This window comes from Protopterus annectens, chromosome 8.part0 (genome assembly GCF_019279795.1).
Source record: "Protopterus annectens isolate FY-2018-M chromosome 8.part0, PAN1.0, whole genome shotgun sequence".
NCBI classification, from domain to species: Eukaryota; Metazoa; Chordata; order Ceratodontiformes; family Protopteridae; genus Protopterus; species Protopterus annectens.
Genome location: NC_056741.1, coordinates 816,382,941 through 816,401,342, shown reverse-complemented (window position 1 = coordinate 816,401,342; position 18,402 = coordinate 816,382,941). Strand labels below are relative to the sequence as shown.

Here is an 18,402-nt window from a genome sequence, read left to right as displayed (position 1 = left end):
CTGTGGGGGAGAGAACTCAGCCATGGTATTTGAGTCTGTGCCTGGTGACAGACCAAGTAGGTGCTGGGGGGCAGCAGTAAGAGGACAGCAGTCAGTCAATGTCCTCAGCTATGATGGAAGCAGGTATCTCCAAAACACTGAAAAAAGAAAGTATGGTGAGGCAAAAGCCAGAGTGCTAGTGTTAATCATCTTAAAGGAAATGCTCATCAAAATTAATGCTTAACAGAAAATGGACAGCCAGGAACCTAGCATCAGAAGCACCATGGTAGTTATCAGGAAGAACCTGGGGGGCTTTGATGGACACTAGGTTTCTAATAAAAGATCCATCAGTTCGGCCTCACATTAGATAAATGAAAGGGGAGACAGACAGCTGAGGAAGGAAGGAGGCCCTAAAGAACTAAAACCAACCCCAGAAGGAATTAGCAAGCTTGACTTGGGGGGGGGGGGGCATAAGAAGAAGTAGGAGTGGTGACAGTTGCAGTCCTTATGATGCTGTTTTTTGTGACCATATTTGTTAGAAAAATATGTAATAAGTAATAGTAACATACATGCTTAATGCATCGAGATTTAAAAGGGTTAATACATTTATTCTGTTCACACTGCATGCATCTGCACAGCCATTAGAAAGTTAACAAGAAGCATTCTATTTTCTGCTAATGTCAGCAAATAAGTAGTTCATTTCTGCTAGTGTCATGAAAATTAACAAAGGGATATTCATTCCTGCTTATGCCATGAGAAAACATGCAGCTGTTTAGAAGCTATTGATAAAGAAAACAATAGATGCTTGAAAGCTTAAACCGTAGTCAGCATTACTTATACTGAAGCTAGAAATGTACCTTGAATATAGGTAAAATGTAACACATGTATTAAAACAGTACAACAGAAGAACTGAAATGCTGAAATGGACTGACATAAACCCAAGGCCAGGTTGTTTTTCTCAAAATGTTTTGCAGAATGACAGATATTTTAACTTTGTCAGCAATAAGTCTAACAATATTTTCTATAGAACATACAGAAAGCTGTGTCTAACTACGTCAGCAATAGAATGTAACATTTTCTATGTGACAGGAAGAGAACTGTATAAGTATAACCTACTAATCATTAATTATCCAGACAAACCTTGTGCATACATGCTTTGTCTCCTTGCTGCAAGTAATAAAGGGTGCCTTGCTTGAACCTAACGTGAATTGGTCTTTGAAGTTTTTTCCTTTGACAGATTGGTCCTTCGGATCGGAACCCTCTCTTCACCTCGGATCAGATGGGCCAGGCTGTTGAAACCATACGGGGAAGAAACCAAATCGATTCTTCTTATCTGAAAAGTCCTCTGACTGAATTGTCGTTCAAAAGAGGCCAGCCACTTTCTGATCTGCGACTGAAGGATGGGTCTCCGCGAATTGGTGATCAATCACGTGGGCTCAGGTAAGGTGAATCTACTTTTTTCTGTTTTCTGTTTTAGATCCGGGACTAGATGTGTATTGTTTTTGTCAGACTGTATTTTTCTTACAGGTCAGGGACAAAAAAGATTACTGTCTTGTCATAGATCAGGAGAAACAGAATAAGTAGGCAGTCATTCTGAAGAGACTATAACAAAATCCGTGGTACCACGTTAAAAAATTAAGAAAAGTTACGTAACGATCAAAGGGTAGAACAAAATGGATAATAATTGCACAAAAAGACCCCAAAATCCGCCGTTAACAGAAGACGCAAAATACATGCAGTCGCAGCGCGCCGACAATATTAAATATTATTCAAAATGGGTTAATAAGTACGAATTCAATGGAAAATTAGAAAATTCCTCGCTTGTCAAACAGTTCAAAACCGATTCCAAAGGTCGGGTAAAAAAGAAATGTAAATTAGGAATTCCTCAGGCACACAGGTGGATTGAGGAACTAAACCGTAGGGAACAAAAGAACAAAAATTCAAAAGCAATGTTTTTAAATAAAGAGGACAATAACTTAGTAATAGCATCAGCACCTCCACCTCCCTTATGAAGCAAGTGAACAGGTTAGTCCACCCCCACGATATCCTGTGGTCACTGAAGAAAGAGGCATTATGAAAATAAAACCGTTTATTAGAGATCCCATCGAGACCAGGTCTCGAACAAAGGCAGGTAACTCAAATGAAGACATCGAGTTATGGCAAATGGTTAAGAATTCACGATCTAGAAGTGAAGGAGAAGAAATATGTCCACTTATAGAAGTACCCAACCCTCAGGCAGGTCAGGACAATCAGGACCCAACTATTTTAGTGTACAGACCTTGGACTCTGGAAGACATCCGGAAAGCCACTGAGGGAATTCCCCATCCAAAGGTTAATTTTAGAAAATTCTCTGAAGATTTACAAGGAATGAGGTTAAGTTATAACTTAAACGGAGAAGAGGTAGAAAAGGTAGTTAGACAAATTGCAGGGCCAGATTGGTATATGATCAGTGGGAACTGGAATCCCTGTGACGCTGCACAAAGACCCCTCCCACATAGCAGCGCAGAATTAGACACCAGAGTAAAATGTCTTATAGACTGCATCTCTGAAAAATGGAAACCCAGGGCAGACTGGACTTGCATTAATCAATGCATCCAACAAGAAGGTGAAACTATTGACCGGTATTATGCCAGACTATTAGAGTGTTTTAATAACCACTGCGGAATGCAGGTTCCTGAAGATCAAACACAAGATTCCCCATACGAACAGCAGTTAAAGAATGCATTTTTAAAGGGCAGTATTGCACCTATAAGCAGTTTTATTACAAAACACATAGTAGATCATCGTACAAGCAGGTTACAGTCATTACTTGAATATGCTAGGCATGCCGAAAGGCATTTTAATAGCAAAAAGAAAAAGAAAGCTCAAATATTTTCTGTAGAAGATGGAGCAGACGTTTATGTAGTACAGTCCGGGAAAAAGGGCAAAAAAAATGCACAGGGAAAGAAACAATCTGATCAACTATTAGAGGACTTTGAAGGGCGAAAGAAAAGGGGAGAATGTTTTAAATGCGGTAAAAAGGGACACTTGGCAAAGGATTGCAGGAAAAATAAGAAGGCAACAATGGAAGACAAGGAAGGTGAGGACTGACTATATGGTAGTCAGGAATCACTAGAAGGGATAGGCGAAGAAGGGACAAATGAGAATGTGATAGAGGGAGTAGAGGAAGTGCAGGAAGTTAGTGACAATGAAAAAGATGAAATATTAGACCTAGCTTTATTGAGCTTAGAGCTCTATTTAGCAGACACAAAACCAGAAGTTACACTCTTGGTAGAAGGGAGGGAAGTCAAATTCTTGTGTGACTCAGGGGCATCACACATCCCTTCAAACTGCCAGAAAACACAGAGACACCTGATTACATACTGGTCAAAGCAGCTAATGGACAGCTGTATCGGGAACCACTCTCCCATAACATTGCAATAACTGATCCAGTTTCAGGATCGACACAAAAAAGCAAAATTGTTGTTTCTGCAAAATGCCCAGTAAACCTCTTGGGCAGAGACCTCATGCAGCTATTTCGTATAGCAGTAGTCCCAACCATGCAGGGTATGGAAGCACAGCGACAAATTGATACCTTTGCAGTGCAATCGGAGGGTGAAATGTTTTATTGGTACAGCCAGGACTTGGTTATGACTGGTCCAGGGACTGTAACCGAAGAATTAATGAATGTAGCCGTCAGCAAGTTCCCCTCCCTTGACATTGATAAGCAACACCTGTTGCACTGTACCCTGTATTATTGTAATACACCAGGACCTGATAAGGAATATGAGCAAGAATTGTTTAAAAATCATGCAAATAGATTGATATTGCGTAACCTGTACTGGGACACAGAAGGGAAAAGTGTTGCCAGCTGTTCATTGCCCCAGGAGTTCTTTGCACTTTATAAATCTAATCGATTACCACATGTTAGCTTAACCAAAAACAGAAATATAGAATGGGCAGACCTAGGAGAAAAAGTCACGAGATGAGAGAACTAGAACTATCAGAACAGGGAATACAAATACAGAAGTTGAATTGGATAACTCAGACCAACCCAGCTGTGCACTTACAGTCTGGTGAGGACAGCTGATTGACACTCCTGTTAAAGGAGGAAGAAAAATGCCTTACAAAATATACCAGAGACTCTCTGGTCAACAGGAAAGTCAGATGTAGGACTTATTCGTACAGCGGGACCAGTTACTATCACGCCAAAGTCAGCATTCAGACCACAAAAAAGACAGTATCCCTTAAGAAAAGATGCAGAGGCAGGGATAAAGCCCATTATAGCAGCCTTACTTAAAGGAGGGATACTAGTAGAATCTCCCGATTCACCATGTAACACACCCTTGTTTCCAGTCAAAAAAGCAAATGGAGAATGGCGTATGGTCCAAGATTTACAAGCTGTAAATGATGCAGTAATATCAAGGGCACCCACGGTGCCAGACCCACGCACCCTGTTGAATGATTTAAAACCTCAACAGAAGTATTTTTCTGTGGTAGACATCAGCAATGCGTTCTTTTCGATACCAATACACCCTGACAGCCAGTATTGGTTTGCATTCACATTTCAGGGGAAAAGGTATACATATACGCGACTACCACAGGGGTATTGTGAAAGTCCAACGATATTCCCACAAGAAATGGCAAGCAACTTGGCGGGATTCACCCCACCAAGAGGCAGTCAAATTTTACTTTATGTTGATGACATCTTGCTGGCAGCCCCCACCCAGCAGGATTGTAGAGAAGATACCATAGCACTTCTATGATTTTTAGCCGCTGAAGGACATAAGGTAAATAAAAGTAAACTGCAGCTTTGGAAAAAACAAGTCAAATACCTGGGATATGTAATATCCAGGGAAGGCAGAACACTAGATGAGGACAGAAAGGTAGCAATTTTGCAAGCACCAAAACCCACTACCAAGAAGGAAATGATGTCCTTCCTGGGTACAACTAATTTTTGCCGGAGCTGGATTCCAAACTATGCTTTGGAATCTGCACCGCTAACTGACCTTATATATAAGAAGCCTATGGCAGTTCAAGATTTATTACAATGGACACCAGAGGCAGAATCTGCTTTCTGCAAACTGAAGCAGTTAATAGTGTCCTCATTAGTTCTGGGATTACTAAACTACCATAAACGTTTTTTCCAAACTGTAGACTGTAAGCACTGTTACATGACATCAGTACTGACACAACAGCATGGGGATAAGCAATGCCCCATTGCTTACTATTCATCACAACTAGACCCAGTGGCACGATCCTTACCCCACTGTGTAGAAGCAGTAGTTGCAGCTGCAATGGCAGTACAGGCTTCGGCCTCAGTAGTCTTATTCCACCCTCTCACTCTGAGAGTGCCTCATACAGTCGCGATTATTTTACTACAAGAAAAGGTGGCATATCTTTCCCCTGCTAGGCATCTTTCCTGTATGACTATATTGTTGAGCCAACCTCATATGACAATTGAACGATGCACAACTTTGAACCCTTCTACTCTGCTCCCGACCCCTGCAGACAGCACACCGCACCGGTGCCTGCAGGTAATTGAGCAAAAGATACTACCTAGAAAAGATCTCACGGATGTCCCCTTGGATGATGCAGACATGACATACTACGTGGATGGCTCGTGCAAAAGGGGTCCAGCAGGACAGAACCTACTAGGATATGCAGTAGTTTCTGATACTGAAATTATAGAAGCAAAACCTTTACCACACAACTTATCTGCACAGGCAGCAGAAATGATTGCCTTGACACGGGCATGTATCTTAGCAAAGGGTAAATGTGTAAACATTTTACTAACAGCCAGTACACTTTTTCTACTGTACATGTTTTTGTGCAACAGTGGAAAAACCGGGGAATGATAACATCTACTGGCAAACCTATAAATCATGCACAGTTTATCTTAGATCTTTTAGAATCTATTCAGTTACCTCAGAAAGTAGCCATTTGTAAATGCACAGCTCACACCAAGCAACAAGATAGGATTTCAAAAGGTAATGCGAGAGCTGATAAAGCTGCAAAACAAGCAGCCACAGAAGTATTTCTTTTAAATGAGGAATTACAACCCTCTGAGATTTTAGACTTAGAAATGTTAAAAACAATGCAGACACTCACTACGCAAGCTGAAAAACAACGACGGGTAAAATGAGGAGCAATTCTCGAAAAGGGGCTGTACATCTCTAGAGAAGGGAAACAGATACTACCATCTAATTTGTTTAGATATGCAGCTTTGTTGAGCCATGGGCAGTGCCATGTCTCAACAGGGGGGATGGTACAGCTGGTGAACCAGGTGTTCACAACGTACGGATTTACAAACTACTCTAAAAAATTTTGTTTGACGTGTCAGATTTGTAACAAACATCATGCACAAAGGGCGTTAAAGCTCAAGCAAGGGAGTTTCAATATACCACCATATCCGTTTCACACTATCTGTATGGATTTCATAGAATTGAACAAATGTGAAAATGAGAAGTATTGTCTTGTCATTGTAAATATGTTTTCCAGATGGGTGGAAGCATTTCCAACCAAAAATCCAGAAGCAGCCATGGTGGCAAAAGTACTTGTCAAAGAAATCATCCCTAGATTCGGCATTCCGGAAAGGATCTACAGTGACAATGGTACACACTTTGTAAACCAAACCATACAGCAGTTACGTAAGCATTTTGGTATTTATTTAAAAAATCATTGTGCATACCATCCACAATCTGCAGGGCTAGTTGAAAGGCATAATGGTATGTTAAAAACAAATTGAGAAAATTGATAGCTGAGACAGGGAAAATTGGATATACTGTCTACCCCTGGCACTGTTGAGCATGAGAACTGTCCCTACAGCAAAAGGATTGACTCCTTTTGAAAAGTTATTTGGAAGGGCTTACTATACACCCCCGTTGAAACTTCTCATGTCATCAGACCAGGGAGCTGATTTTACACTAGCTGAATATATGAAGAAAGTCATGAATTCTAAACATCTGTTGCAGTCAAATTCTGTTTCAGATAGAAAGCAAACTGAGACATCAGAAGTGGCAGTGACACCCGGGGACTGGGTGTGGATAAAAGTTGTCAAGAAGAAGAATTGGTCATCGCCAAGGTGGGAAGGTCCCTACCAGGTGCTTCTTTCAACACCCACTGCAGTCAAAATAGCAGAGCGAGCTTCTTGGATCCACCTGACGCACTGCAAACTTGTTAAGAACTTTGAACTGGACAAAAATCTTACCTCTCCATCGGGGCCCTCAGCATAAAGTCTGACTACAAAGGGGGGTCAGATCAATAGGACTGATCCGTCTCAACCCCAGTGAAGAAACCATCGATGCTGGAGGTCCTATTAGGGCAGAGAGTAAGAACACTTGTCTGAAATAAAGATGACAGAATCCAGTAAGCTCCAAATGTACCTATTCGGAAGAGTCGGAGAAAACAGGAATGCAGAACAACAGTTTCCTCGGAAGTATTGCATAACCATCCTTTTGACTGTACTAGTGACAATAATCTTTTTGGTGTGGCCATTCCTTTTCACAGCCACACAAACTGAACTGAACAAGCGTGCAAAGTTGAACGCAGAGTGGCACCCAAACTTCAACACTTACCAGGCAATCAAGTATGTGTATGCTGAGACCTTCAATGTTTCGAATTGCTGGATTTGCACAGCTTTGCCAACAGCATACGGGGGGGTTATTGTTAACTTCAGTCCCCCTAGGAGCCAACAAGACCTGGGAAAACTTAGTCTATGATACATCAGATGTCACATCACAAGATAAAGTAGCATTGCACTTGTCTGTTCGACAGAAGGGGACGGTGTGTTTTTACAAAAATGATACAGTTCAGGTGGGTTGGAGCAATTGCAATGTGACTGTTCCTTATAGAGGCTACAATAAGACTGATAACACAGGGTCCTATTGCAACACGAGCTATGATTCATTTGTTGAACTGATGCATAGGACAACTGATGAAGTAAAACATAATGCTAACCTTTATAAACAACTGTCAATGATAGACAAAAAAATGTTTCATCCAGAGCCAGGACATAGTAAAGTTACTACCAAAGTAGAAGATTGTTATTTTGTATGTGGTAGAAAAGCATATAAGTGGTTACCTGAGAATTGGTCCAGCAGTTATTTGGGGTACCTGGTTCCGGCCATACGACACAAAGCAGTTTTACCTCAATGGAAAATTCAGAATGTGAGACGAGAAAATCAAGAAGCCTGTCAATCCAGTGGGGCAAATTAATGCGGGCTAGAAAAACCATCATGCTGTGGGCTTAGGGAAAAATGGACTGTCACAAATGTCGTGGGCAGGTGTATTGCCAGCACATGGAGCAACAAAATCAATCTGGGAACTGAGAAAATTGTCTAAACTTCTCGAAATAATGGGCAATGCATCCTTTTCTGCCCTAGAATTGGTGACTGATGAACTGACTGCCATGAGAACTGTAGTGCTTCAAAACCGCATGGCTCTCGACTTCACCCTAGCGGCGAGAGGAGGTACGTGCGCTTTGATCCAGGAGGAGTGCTGTTCGTATATTCCTGACCACAAACACAAGATAGACAATCATCTTGAGGTAATTCAGCAGCTGTCAGCCATGACCAAACCAGGACCAAATCCATTGACGGACTTTTTCCAGAAATTGTTTGAGGAGTGGGGCAGTATCCTGATGAACATCCTGATTGCCATCTGTGTAGGAATTATCCTACTGGTGGTATGTGTGTGCTGCTGCATCCCCTGCATGAAAAGGCTGATTAAAGACTTTATAGACATGTCAGTTTCAGAAACCTTATACTAAGGTGCTGAACTTGAAGACTTGTTAAAAATCTGAAAAAGCTTTCATAAGTTTAAACTGAATGACTCTCTTAACTGCAAATCTTGAGTAGGAAGAGGTTAGGGGAAGAAAAATTGTTTATGCTTATCTTGAAAGTAGAATAAAAGTATTAAAAGGGGGGAAATGTTAGAAAAATATGTAATAAGTAATAGTAATATACATGCTTAATGCATTCAAGATTTAATTTATTCTATTAACACTGCATGAATCTGCACAGCCATTAGAAAGTTAACAAGAAGCATTCTATTTTCTGCTAATGTCAGCAATAACAAGAAGTAATTCATTTCTGCTAGTGTCATGAAAATTAACAAAGGGATATTCATTCCTGCTTATGCCATGAGAAAACATGCAGCTGTTAGAAGCTATTGATAAAGAAAACAATAGATGCTTGAAAGTTTAAACCGTAGTCAGCATTACTTGTACTGAAGCTAGAAATGTACCTTGAATCTAGGTAAAATGTAACACATGTATTAGAAAGTACAGTTTTGTACCTACCATAAATGTAGATGTCCGATAGGAATGCATCTGCAGTCCTTACAAATGGGTTGTCCTGTCGTCAGGCAGCCCTTCGGTCGCCGGATTCCAAAGTCTGGGTCTGGCCTCGGCTGGTGTCGCACTTCACCCGACGTCATAGCTGCAGTTATTCGGGTATAAAGGCATCAGCCGACGCCATTTTCCTCAGTGTTTCTTGCCCCAGATGCCAGGTGCCCTCTAGGAAGGCTAAATTTGGATAAATGTAAATGATTCCAAATAGTAGAAAGCCAACAAAAAATAAGCATGTATGTACATATATACAAACAAATACACCATAATAGATTCCCCCAGCTAGCTACAAGATGGGCAAATACCCTAGGAGTACCACAGAGGGGAAGGAGGATGGGTAATCCTGACTGCAGATGCATTCCTATCGGACATCTACATTTATGGTAGATACAAAACTGTACTATGTCCTTCAAGGATGCATCTGCAGTCCTTACAAATGGGTAGAATACCATAGCCAAACTGGGGGAGGAGGAGAAATAAAATTATGGTGTAGTTAAGATCCCTTGCAAAACAGCAGTGGCAAAACCTGCTCGGGATCTGGAGTATAAAGGTAAATTATAATGCTTGGCAAATGTATGCACGGAGCTCCAAGTAGCAGCCTCTATAATGTCTTTGGTAGCCACTCCTCGTAGAAAGGCTGTAGTAGTGGCTGTAGCCCTTGTAGAGTGAGGCCTGATGTTTTCTGGAGTTTTCTTTCCATGGTAGGAGTAACAAAATCTAATGCAATTTCCTATCCACTTAGAGATTGTCTGTTTTGAAATTGCTTTTCCTTCCATTCCTGTTGCATATGCTACCAGTAGCTGGTCAGTTTTCCTATTGCCCTTGGTCCTGTCCAGGTAGTAGCGTAATTGTCTATGCACATCCAAGGTATGCAACAGTCTTTCTCCCCTGTTCTGTGGGTTGGGGAAGAATGTAGGTAGGTGGCTAGCCTGATTCAAAGATACTCTGGAGACCACCTTAGGCATAAAAGTAGGATTAGTTCTCATGGATACTCTATCTTGATGGAAGATCAGGAAGGGCTGTACTGCCATTAGTGCCTGTAGCTCAGATACCCTTCTTGCTGAAGTGATTGCCAACAGGAAAGCAGTCTTCCATGATAAGTATTGTAATTCTGCTGTTGCTGCTGGTTCGAAAAAAGGAAGTGTCAATTTTTCTAGCACAAAGTTCAAGTCCCATGCTGGCAATGGTGGCTTCCTAGGTGGTTTTACATTTTTAATTCCTCTCAGAAACTGCCTGAGCAGAGGATGTGAGAAGACTGGAGGATCCAAGTCGTATTCTGCTGAAATAGCAGATGCATGAATCTTGATGGAAGAATAGGACAGGCCTTTGTGGAAGAGCTCTGCCAAGTATTCCAGGATGTTGGCTATGTTTACCAGTGACACATTTTCTCCTTTTGCAGTACTCCAAATGAAATATCTTTTCCATTTTGCTGAATAATTTTTTCTTGTTGAGGGTCTGCGAGCCTCCAAGATAATGTCTTTAACCCTTTGGGATAAGTTTGGGTTATTTGTTCTTATGCAATGTTCCAGGCAGTCAGCTGCAGTGTTTTCAGGTTTGGATGCAGGGTGTTGTAGTTGTTCTGTGTTAACAGCAAGGGAACAAGGGGTAGAGGCCATATTTGTTCCCGAGACATGCTCCTCAGTAATGGGTACCAATGTTGTCTTGGCCAGTCTGGAGCTATCAGAATGATCCTTGGACGGTCCTCTTTGATCTTCAATAGCACCTTGTGCATCAAAGGAAGTGGTGGGAATGCATATGCTGTCAGGTTTTTCCAGTTGAAAGATAGGGAGTCCACCTTCCAAGCAAGTGGGTGGTATGTCCTTGTGCAGAATTTCTGTAGTTGGTGATTGTGTGGGGATGCAAATAAGTCTATTTGTGGGAGCCCCCATTTTCTTGTAATTGTCTTGAAGATGTCCGGATGCAGCATCCATTCGTGGGCATCCGTGGTAGTTCTGCTTAGTATGTCTGCTAGAATGTTTTCTTTTCCTGGTACAAAAGTTGCTTGTAACTGAATGTTGTAGCTCAGGGCCACATTCCAGAGGTCCATTGCCATCTGGCATAGAGGGTACGAATGTGTGCCTCCCTGTTTGTTGATGTACCACATAACCGTGGTGTTGTCTGTCCTTATCAACAGTTGACCTTGTCGAAGAAATGGTCTGAATGCCTGAATTGCCAGTTTTACTGCCAGCATTTCCTTTTGATTTATGTGTAAGTGCAGCTGGTCTTGGGTCCATAAACCTTGAATGCACTTGTCCAGCATGTGGGCCCCCCAACCGAGGTCTGAGGCGTCCGTTGTGATGGTTTGGCTTGGTTGAGTGTTGTGGAAAGGCAATCCTTTGTTTGATTGACAGGCCTGAGCCCACCATTGGAATTCTTGCTTCAGGCATGGAATTATTGGAATTTGGGTTTCTAGGCTGTGCTTCTGCTGAGACCATAAATTCCTTAGGTACCACTGTAACTTTCTCATATGCAGTCTGGCATGTGGAACCAATATTATGCAGGATGCCATGAAACCCAAGGCTTGCAGGACTTTTCTTGCTGTTAGATGATTCTGCTTTGTTAATGTCAAGAAGTAGAGGGAGTTGCTCCTGTTTTTCTACTGTTAGGAATGCCATTTGTTTCGTTGTGTCCAGCTCTGCACCCAAAAAGGTTATCCTTTGGGATGGTATCAGTCTTGACTTTTTTATACTGACTGTGTATCCCAGGGCTTGAAGTAGGTAAATGACCCTTTTCAAGTCTTCTGCTAGCTTGTTTTTGTTGTCCGCTTGTATCAGGCAGTCATCCAGGTAAGGGTAGATTTGGATTCCCTGAAGCCTGCAATGAGCAATTACTGATGCCAGGCATTTCGTGAACACTCTGGGCACAGTAGATAAGCCAAAGGGCAATGCTGAGAATTGATAATGCTCTGATCCTGCAAGAAATCTGAGGTATCTTCTGCAATTTGGTCGTATGGGGACGTGCAGGTATGCCTCCTTGAGATCTAGAGTTACCAGCCAAGACTCCTTGCCCAGCATGGGAAGAAGCTGCTGTAGGGTCAGCATTTTGAATTTTGGAACAATGAGGAATGTGTTTAAAGCAGACAGGTCGAGAATAGGTTTCCATTTGCTTTCTTTTCTTGGTACCAGGAAGAGCCTGGAGTAAAATCCCTGTCCTTGCTCCATAGATGGTACATTTTCCACAGCTCTCATCCTTAATAATTGAGTTATTTGTTTTAGAGCTTCTGCCTTTTGATTTGGAGGTAGGTTTGGCATTCCTCTCTTCCCTGGTAGAGTATGGAAGTGAAACCTGTAACCCTGGTCTATTGTCTGCAAAATCCACTTGTCTCTTGTGATGTAATGCCAGTTTACTGAAAATAAAGCTAGCTTTCCCAAGGGTGCTTCTAGTTGTTCCCTGGTAGGCGGTGCTAGAGCCAAGTCACTGTGATTGTCCTGTAGTAGTGGTGGTGGCTGTGTCTGTGGCTGCACCTCGCTGGTTGTTACCCTGCCACTGGCGTCCCCTGTAGGCACCCCTGGATTGGCTTCTGCCTCTTGAACGCCTATTCCTGCCTCTCTGAGCTCTGGAGGAGTCTGGAAAGGACCAATTCTTGGAGGGCCAATTCCTGCTAAACCTTGGAGGTTGGACCTGTAAGAAATCTTTCACTGTTTGGACAGATTTTGCCTTCTCTTCCATCTTCTTCAGCACCTGTTGTGCAGGAGAGCCAAACAAATTGATCTTGTCCATGGGAGCATCTAGTAGTTTTGATTTGACATGGTCTGGTAAGGCCTGCTCTTTTAACCACGCATGCCTTCTGATAACTGTGCCAGTCATGGCTGATCTAAAGGAAGCCTCCAGTGCATCATAGCCGCATTTTAAGGAATGGTTACTGACTTGCTGAATGTTATGTACCATTTCCTGAACAGATTTTTTGTCTAATGGTTCATCCGAGGAGAGTTTTTTGGTTAACTGATCTAGCATAAATTCTTGATACTGGATCATGTGGAATTGACAGTTCAAGGCCCTAGCTGAAAGAGTAGCAGAAGTGTAAACTTTTTTACCCCATCTCTCTAAGGACCTGGATTCCCTTTCAGAGGGGAGGGGTTTTTTGGCAGAGGTAGCTGCTACAGCCTTAGGGCCCTGGGAGATAGTCTCGGGATCTGCAAAGGGAGCCTTATACAAATGGTAATGCGTGTCCGGGACCCTGTAGTACCTATCGGGCTTAGCAGGGGCCGGAGGTAGAGAATCAGGAGCAGTACAAGCATCATTAAATGCATCATCTACAACAGAAAGAACTGGAGGTATTGCTAAAGGCCTATGTTGTGGTAAATGCAGAAAGGTTCTAAGCCTTTTTCTGGAGTCTGAAAAATCCTGGCCCTGCCACTGAAATTGTTCCCTCATAGCATGCAAGGTTTCCCCAAAGGAAAATTCCTCAGGCGGAGAGGCAGAAGGAATGGACTCTTCAGCATCAGAGTCTTCATAAGGGGAGAAAGGAGCCTCTGGAGGGTTTGTGTTATCTGAATCATCAGAGGAATCATCTGTTGAAACAGGCTCAGGGGGCTCTGCTCTAGGCCTCTTCTCTGGAAGTGGGTGAGAGGCCCTGTCAGGTTTAGGTTGGGATCCCCAGATTAAAGAAATGAGGTCCTCTGCTAAACTAAGCATTTGTGAACTAGAGCTAGGCCTGTGAGAGGGGATCTTAGCAGGCACAGATTTAGTAGTTTTAACTGCTTTGGCCCTGGTAAAGGCCTTAATGGACATGGATGCAGGTGGCCTAGCAGCTCCATGTGCAGGGGTAGAAATATCCAAGGGGATAGTGTCAGATAATTCCTGAGAAACTGTAAGAGCAGGAGTGATTTCAGAAGCCGATTCCACCAGGTTGGAAGAGGCCTCGGTAGGAGGTAAGTTTTCGGCTGAAGGAAGAACCACTTGCTCGGTTTCAGCCGAAACCGAGACACTCGCGGTAGGCTTAACCGCGGTTTCGGCCGAAACCGCGGCCCGCAAGTGTCGGTCCTTTTCCTTGAGCTTTTTAGATATTTGCGTAGTCGGAGGATCCGACGGCATAATGTAAGCAAAATCGGAGCCGAAAAACTCCTCCGCAAATTCCGACCGACGTCTAAGCTTCCGTCGGTTAAAAGAAGCACAGGCTAGACAAGCTGCTACGTCGTGGTCTGGGCCTAAACAAGGTAAGCAGTAAGAGTGGAAATCTTTATGAGGTATTTGTTTCCCACAAGTTAAACAGTTATTCACTTTTTCTGACATCGGCTGAGGCAAGAAAGAGTCCCCAACGGGGTACTTAGCTTTTTAGGAGTCTTCGGTAGTAGTAGACGTATTCGGTAGTAGTAATCTCTGGTTCTGACCGACCGGCACTTGCGAACAGCTTCTGCTTCGGGCGCCACGCGGCAAGAAAGACTGAGGAAAATGGTGTCGGCTGATGCCTTTATACCCGAATAACTGCAGCTATGACGTCGGGTGAAGTGCGACACCAGCCGAGGCCAGACCCAGACTTTGGAATCCGGCCGACTGAAGGGCTGCCTGACGACAGGACAACCCATTTGTAAGGACTGCAGATGCATCCTTGAAGGACATCAGTACAATACAAGAATTGAAATGCTGAAATGGACTGACATAAACCCAAGGCCAGGTTGTTTTTCTCAAAATGTTTTGCAGAATGAGATATTTTAACTTGGTCAGCAATAAGTCTAACAATATTTTCTGTAGAACATACAGAAGGCTGTGTCTAACTACGTCAGCAATAGAATGTAACATTTTCTATGTGACAGGAAGAGAACTGCATAAGTATAACCTACTAATCATTAATTATCCAGACAAACCTTGTGCATACATGCTTTGTCTCCTTGCTGCAAGTAATAAAGGGTGCCTTGCTTGAACCTAACATGAATTGGTCTTTGAAGTTTTTTCCTTTGACAATATTCTTTGCTCTTTAAACAGCAGAATGATATAATACTGAGTAATAACGTCTTTAAGGAGCCCTTCTTTTGTGACTTCAGATAAATTAGTTGAAGTGAGGACAAGGAGAGCAATTGGCAGAGTTATAAAATGTACCAAGACGAGGTGGCTTAGGATTTGTTTACCCAGTCACATTTATAGGTTTATAGGTGTGTACTAGGCTAATGGCCCTGGAGCCTTTACAAGCTAGCCCATAGGATTACCCTGGCATCATGCCACCCAACCTTAGTTTCCAGTGCCTCTGTACTTTAATCAGTTATGAAGAAGATGGACGCAAAAAGAATGACAAAAGAAAAATGATTGCTGCCAGAATAGAAAAGTTCTGTTCAAATCTGGTGGTATAAAGTAGTTGCAAGGGAAGGTGAGCACAGACAGACCAGATTTTTGCATTTGGCAGCAAGGGGCAGTCTCAAACGATAAGAGAAAAAAAAAAAAAAAAAAAACAAGAGGGGAGTATGGGAACAAAAAACATTCCTAAGAGTATATCACCTGTGTCAGATGAACTCAAAATATGGTCAGTCTCCCTGTAACTTCCTGATGACCACTCATACATGCTTCTAGGGGTCACACAAATACAGATGGACATTATACAATACACTCTATGCAGTCTCAATGACCTCGGATGTTCTGACTCAACAGCAAACAGAAAGTGTACCTACTCTGTTAGTTGCTTTGTCTTCTTTTCAATAAATCTGATGGCCTCTGGTAAAGTCAGTTCTACAAAGAATCCATAACCAACAGCAACAAAGATTTTAGACGTTTCAGGCCTGTGAAGGTAACAGACAATACCAACACTATAAATATTTATACTTTTTCATAAACTGTTTTCTTTCTTCACTCTTGTTTTCAGTTTTACACCCCTCCAAACCCACATTAATTTCTGCAGATATTCACAAGACATTTTCAGTGCATTTCATAAGTCTGTGCGAGGAATCACTAGCCTTTTATTTTTTTTTCCATTTTAAGTGTTGAGGTAGCGGATTCCTCATAATTTTGGCAAAAATATTTTATTGTTCTATGGAAACAAAATATGTTAGTATCAAAGAACAAACTGCAGACTGGTAGAACAATTCTGAATATTAAATACCCACACACTAACTATATATAAATATATATATATATATATATATATATATATATATATATATATATAATACATTTACAAAACTACAAATAAAAGGTGTAAACACCACAGCAGGAAAAGCAAAAATGCATACAAAGAATAATCCTCAAAATATGGATCTTCATGGTAATTAATACAGTACAATAAGGAAATCTTAATTAGGACAACATAATCCTTCACTTGGGAGTGTCAACTGCCTAAATATGAAGAGTTTCTATGTAGATATTCAATAAACAAAATTATTTTTACATGTAACAGTTAGTTTATAAACCTGAAAGGGAAACATCTGAAAAATTATATACAGATCTGTTAATGTAAGCCAATCTGAGACAGAAGGCACAAATTACAATAGTGCAGGTTCCCTTCTCTTAACTGAAGTCCCATCTTGTACAGAACACTAAACATGTATATTAAATCCTGCTGAATCACATCTAAATATTTTAATCTGTTGTTAATGACACTCCAAACTTTTTGCAAAGGGACATGACCAAAATACATACAGTGTATCAGCTCTGTTTGAGCCACATCACCTACGCTCAACAGTGGGACCTGAAAAATAAGCTGCTGTTTTGGTAGGAGAAAAGCATTATTAATGATCATGTTAAGTATAACTTATTGACAGAAGTATACAAAAATTAAACATGCCATGAGTCTGTTTTCAAAATAAATATGTCAGAGTCTGCTGAAATTCTACAGCAGTGAAGATGCAAGCTGAAATGATTTTTTAGTAATAAAAAACAGGTTTTGAAACTCGTTTGTATATAAACTAGGATGCTTAAAGATCTAAAAATAAGCACACACTTTCAAGGCAGTGAAAAGTGGGTGATTTCCATCAGTAGTTTACATCAATCACTTTTCGCCCCCAATGTTAAATTTAGATCTACCACTGACTGATACAGCAATAAGTATTTCTAACTAGGGTTACCATGGTTATCACCTGTCCCACTTTGCGAGGGACAGTCCCTCTTTGGCAGTTGTGTCCTGCAAAAAAATTTAAAAAATGGCAAATGTCCTGAGATTTTAGGACAAAAATATATCAGATATTTTCTTTAACAGTTGTATAAAACAGTTATTTTGTATCTGAAACATCTAAATGTTATAAGAAACAGAATAATCAACTCAAATGCTACAATAATAAGCTTTTATTTTGGCAAAAAAGTGAAGTTCTGTCCTTTGTACTGGCAGTGGGGATGTTTTGCCCTGCAAAATCTGATGTTTCTACAAAAAATGTTCCACTTTGGGCATTTGAAAAGGTGGCAAACCTATTCTAACTCTACAAGTTTAGTTGATTTCAGAATGGAATACACATTTATAAAAAAAAAAATACAACATAAAATACAATAAAATTAAAACATGTCTGTTGTGTAGCTTTAAACACAGTTTTCTAAGACGAAAAACGTCTTCGTAATGTGAAGAGCAACTCAGGTGCAACTCGACTCGGACAGGCAACAATAACTTTTTATTAACTACTAATAGTAGTACATAAAATGATGGTTAAGCGCTTTCATCTGACTGAGCAGACTTCAGCAGAACGAATAACACTAATTTAAAACTCGATTATATAGACGTTTGGCGTCAAAAAAATGTTAGCCATTTGAAATTTAAAAAGACAGCGCTTAACTCTTTACACATTACACGTTCCTTCATAACTAGAACATTTCTCTGCATAAATAAATATCAAATTTAACTCAATCCACATAATAAAAACATGCAGTTGATCTTAATCAAAAAAATAGTACAAATTAAATAATGCTACCTAGCAACGCTAAAATCTATAATCCTACTATTGATAAGATAACATAATGCATCTACTAAATAGTACCTAATAACCATATGAATGCTTGTGTCAACAAATACATATAATTAATGTACATATAAAAACTACATATAAAAAATAGATATAAAAAATAGATACGAATGTTAGTAATAATGTAAATATTACAAAAATATATACAAAATTGCATATTTAAAACAATGTATATAAAAACATACTACCCTAATGCCCTTAAGCTGATGTCAAGAATGGCTTGAT

The 18,402-nt window shown here is 40.9% G+C and overlaps 1 protein-coding gene across 1 annotated transcript in view; it reads right to left on the bottom strand.

Moving 5' to 3' along the window:
- Window positions 1-18,402, bottom strand: part of UXT (ubiquitously expressed prefoldin like chaperone) — a 576,931-nt gene that overhangs the window by 148,005 nt on the left and 410,524 nt on the right. The window contains exon 5 of the mRNA XM_044080282.1: window positions 15,907-16,014. Within this exon, the coding sequence (XP_043936217.1) occupies window positions 15,907-16,014 (108 nt within the window). The remainder of the gene's footprint in view (window positions 1-15,906; window positions 16,015-18,402) is intronic.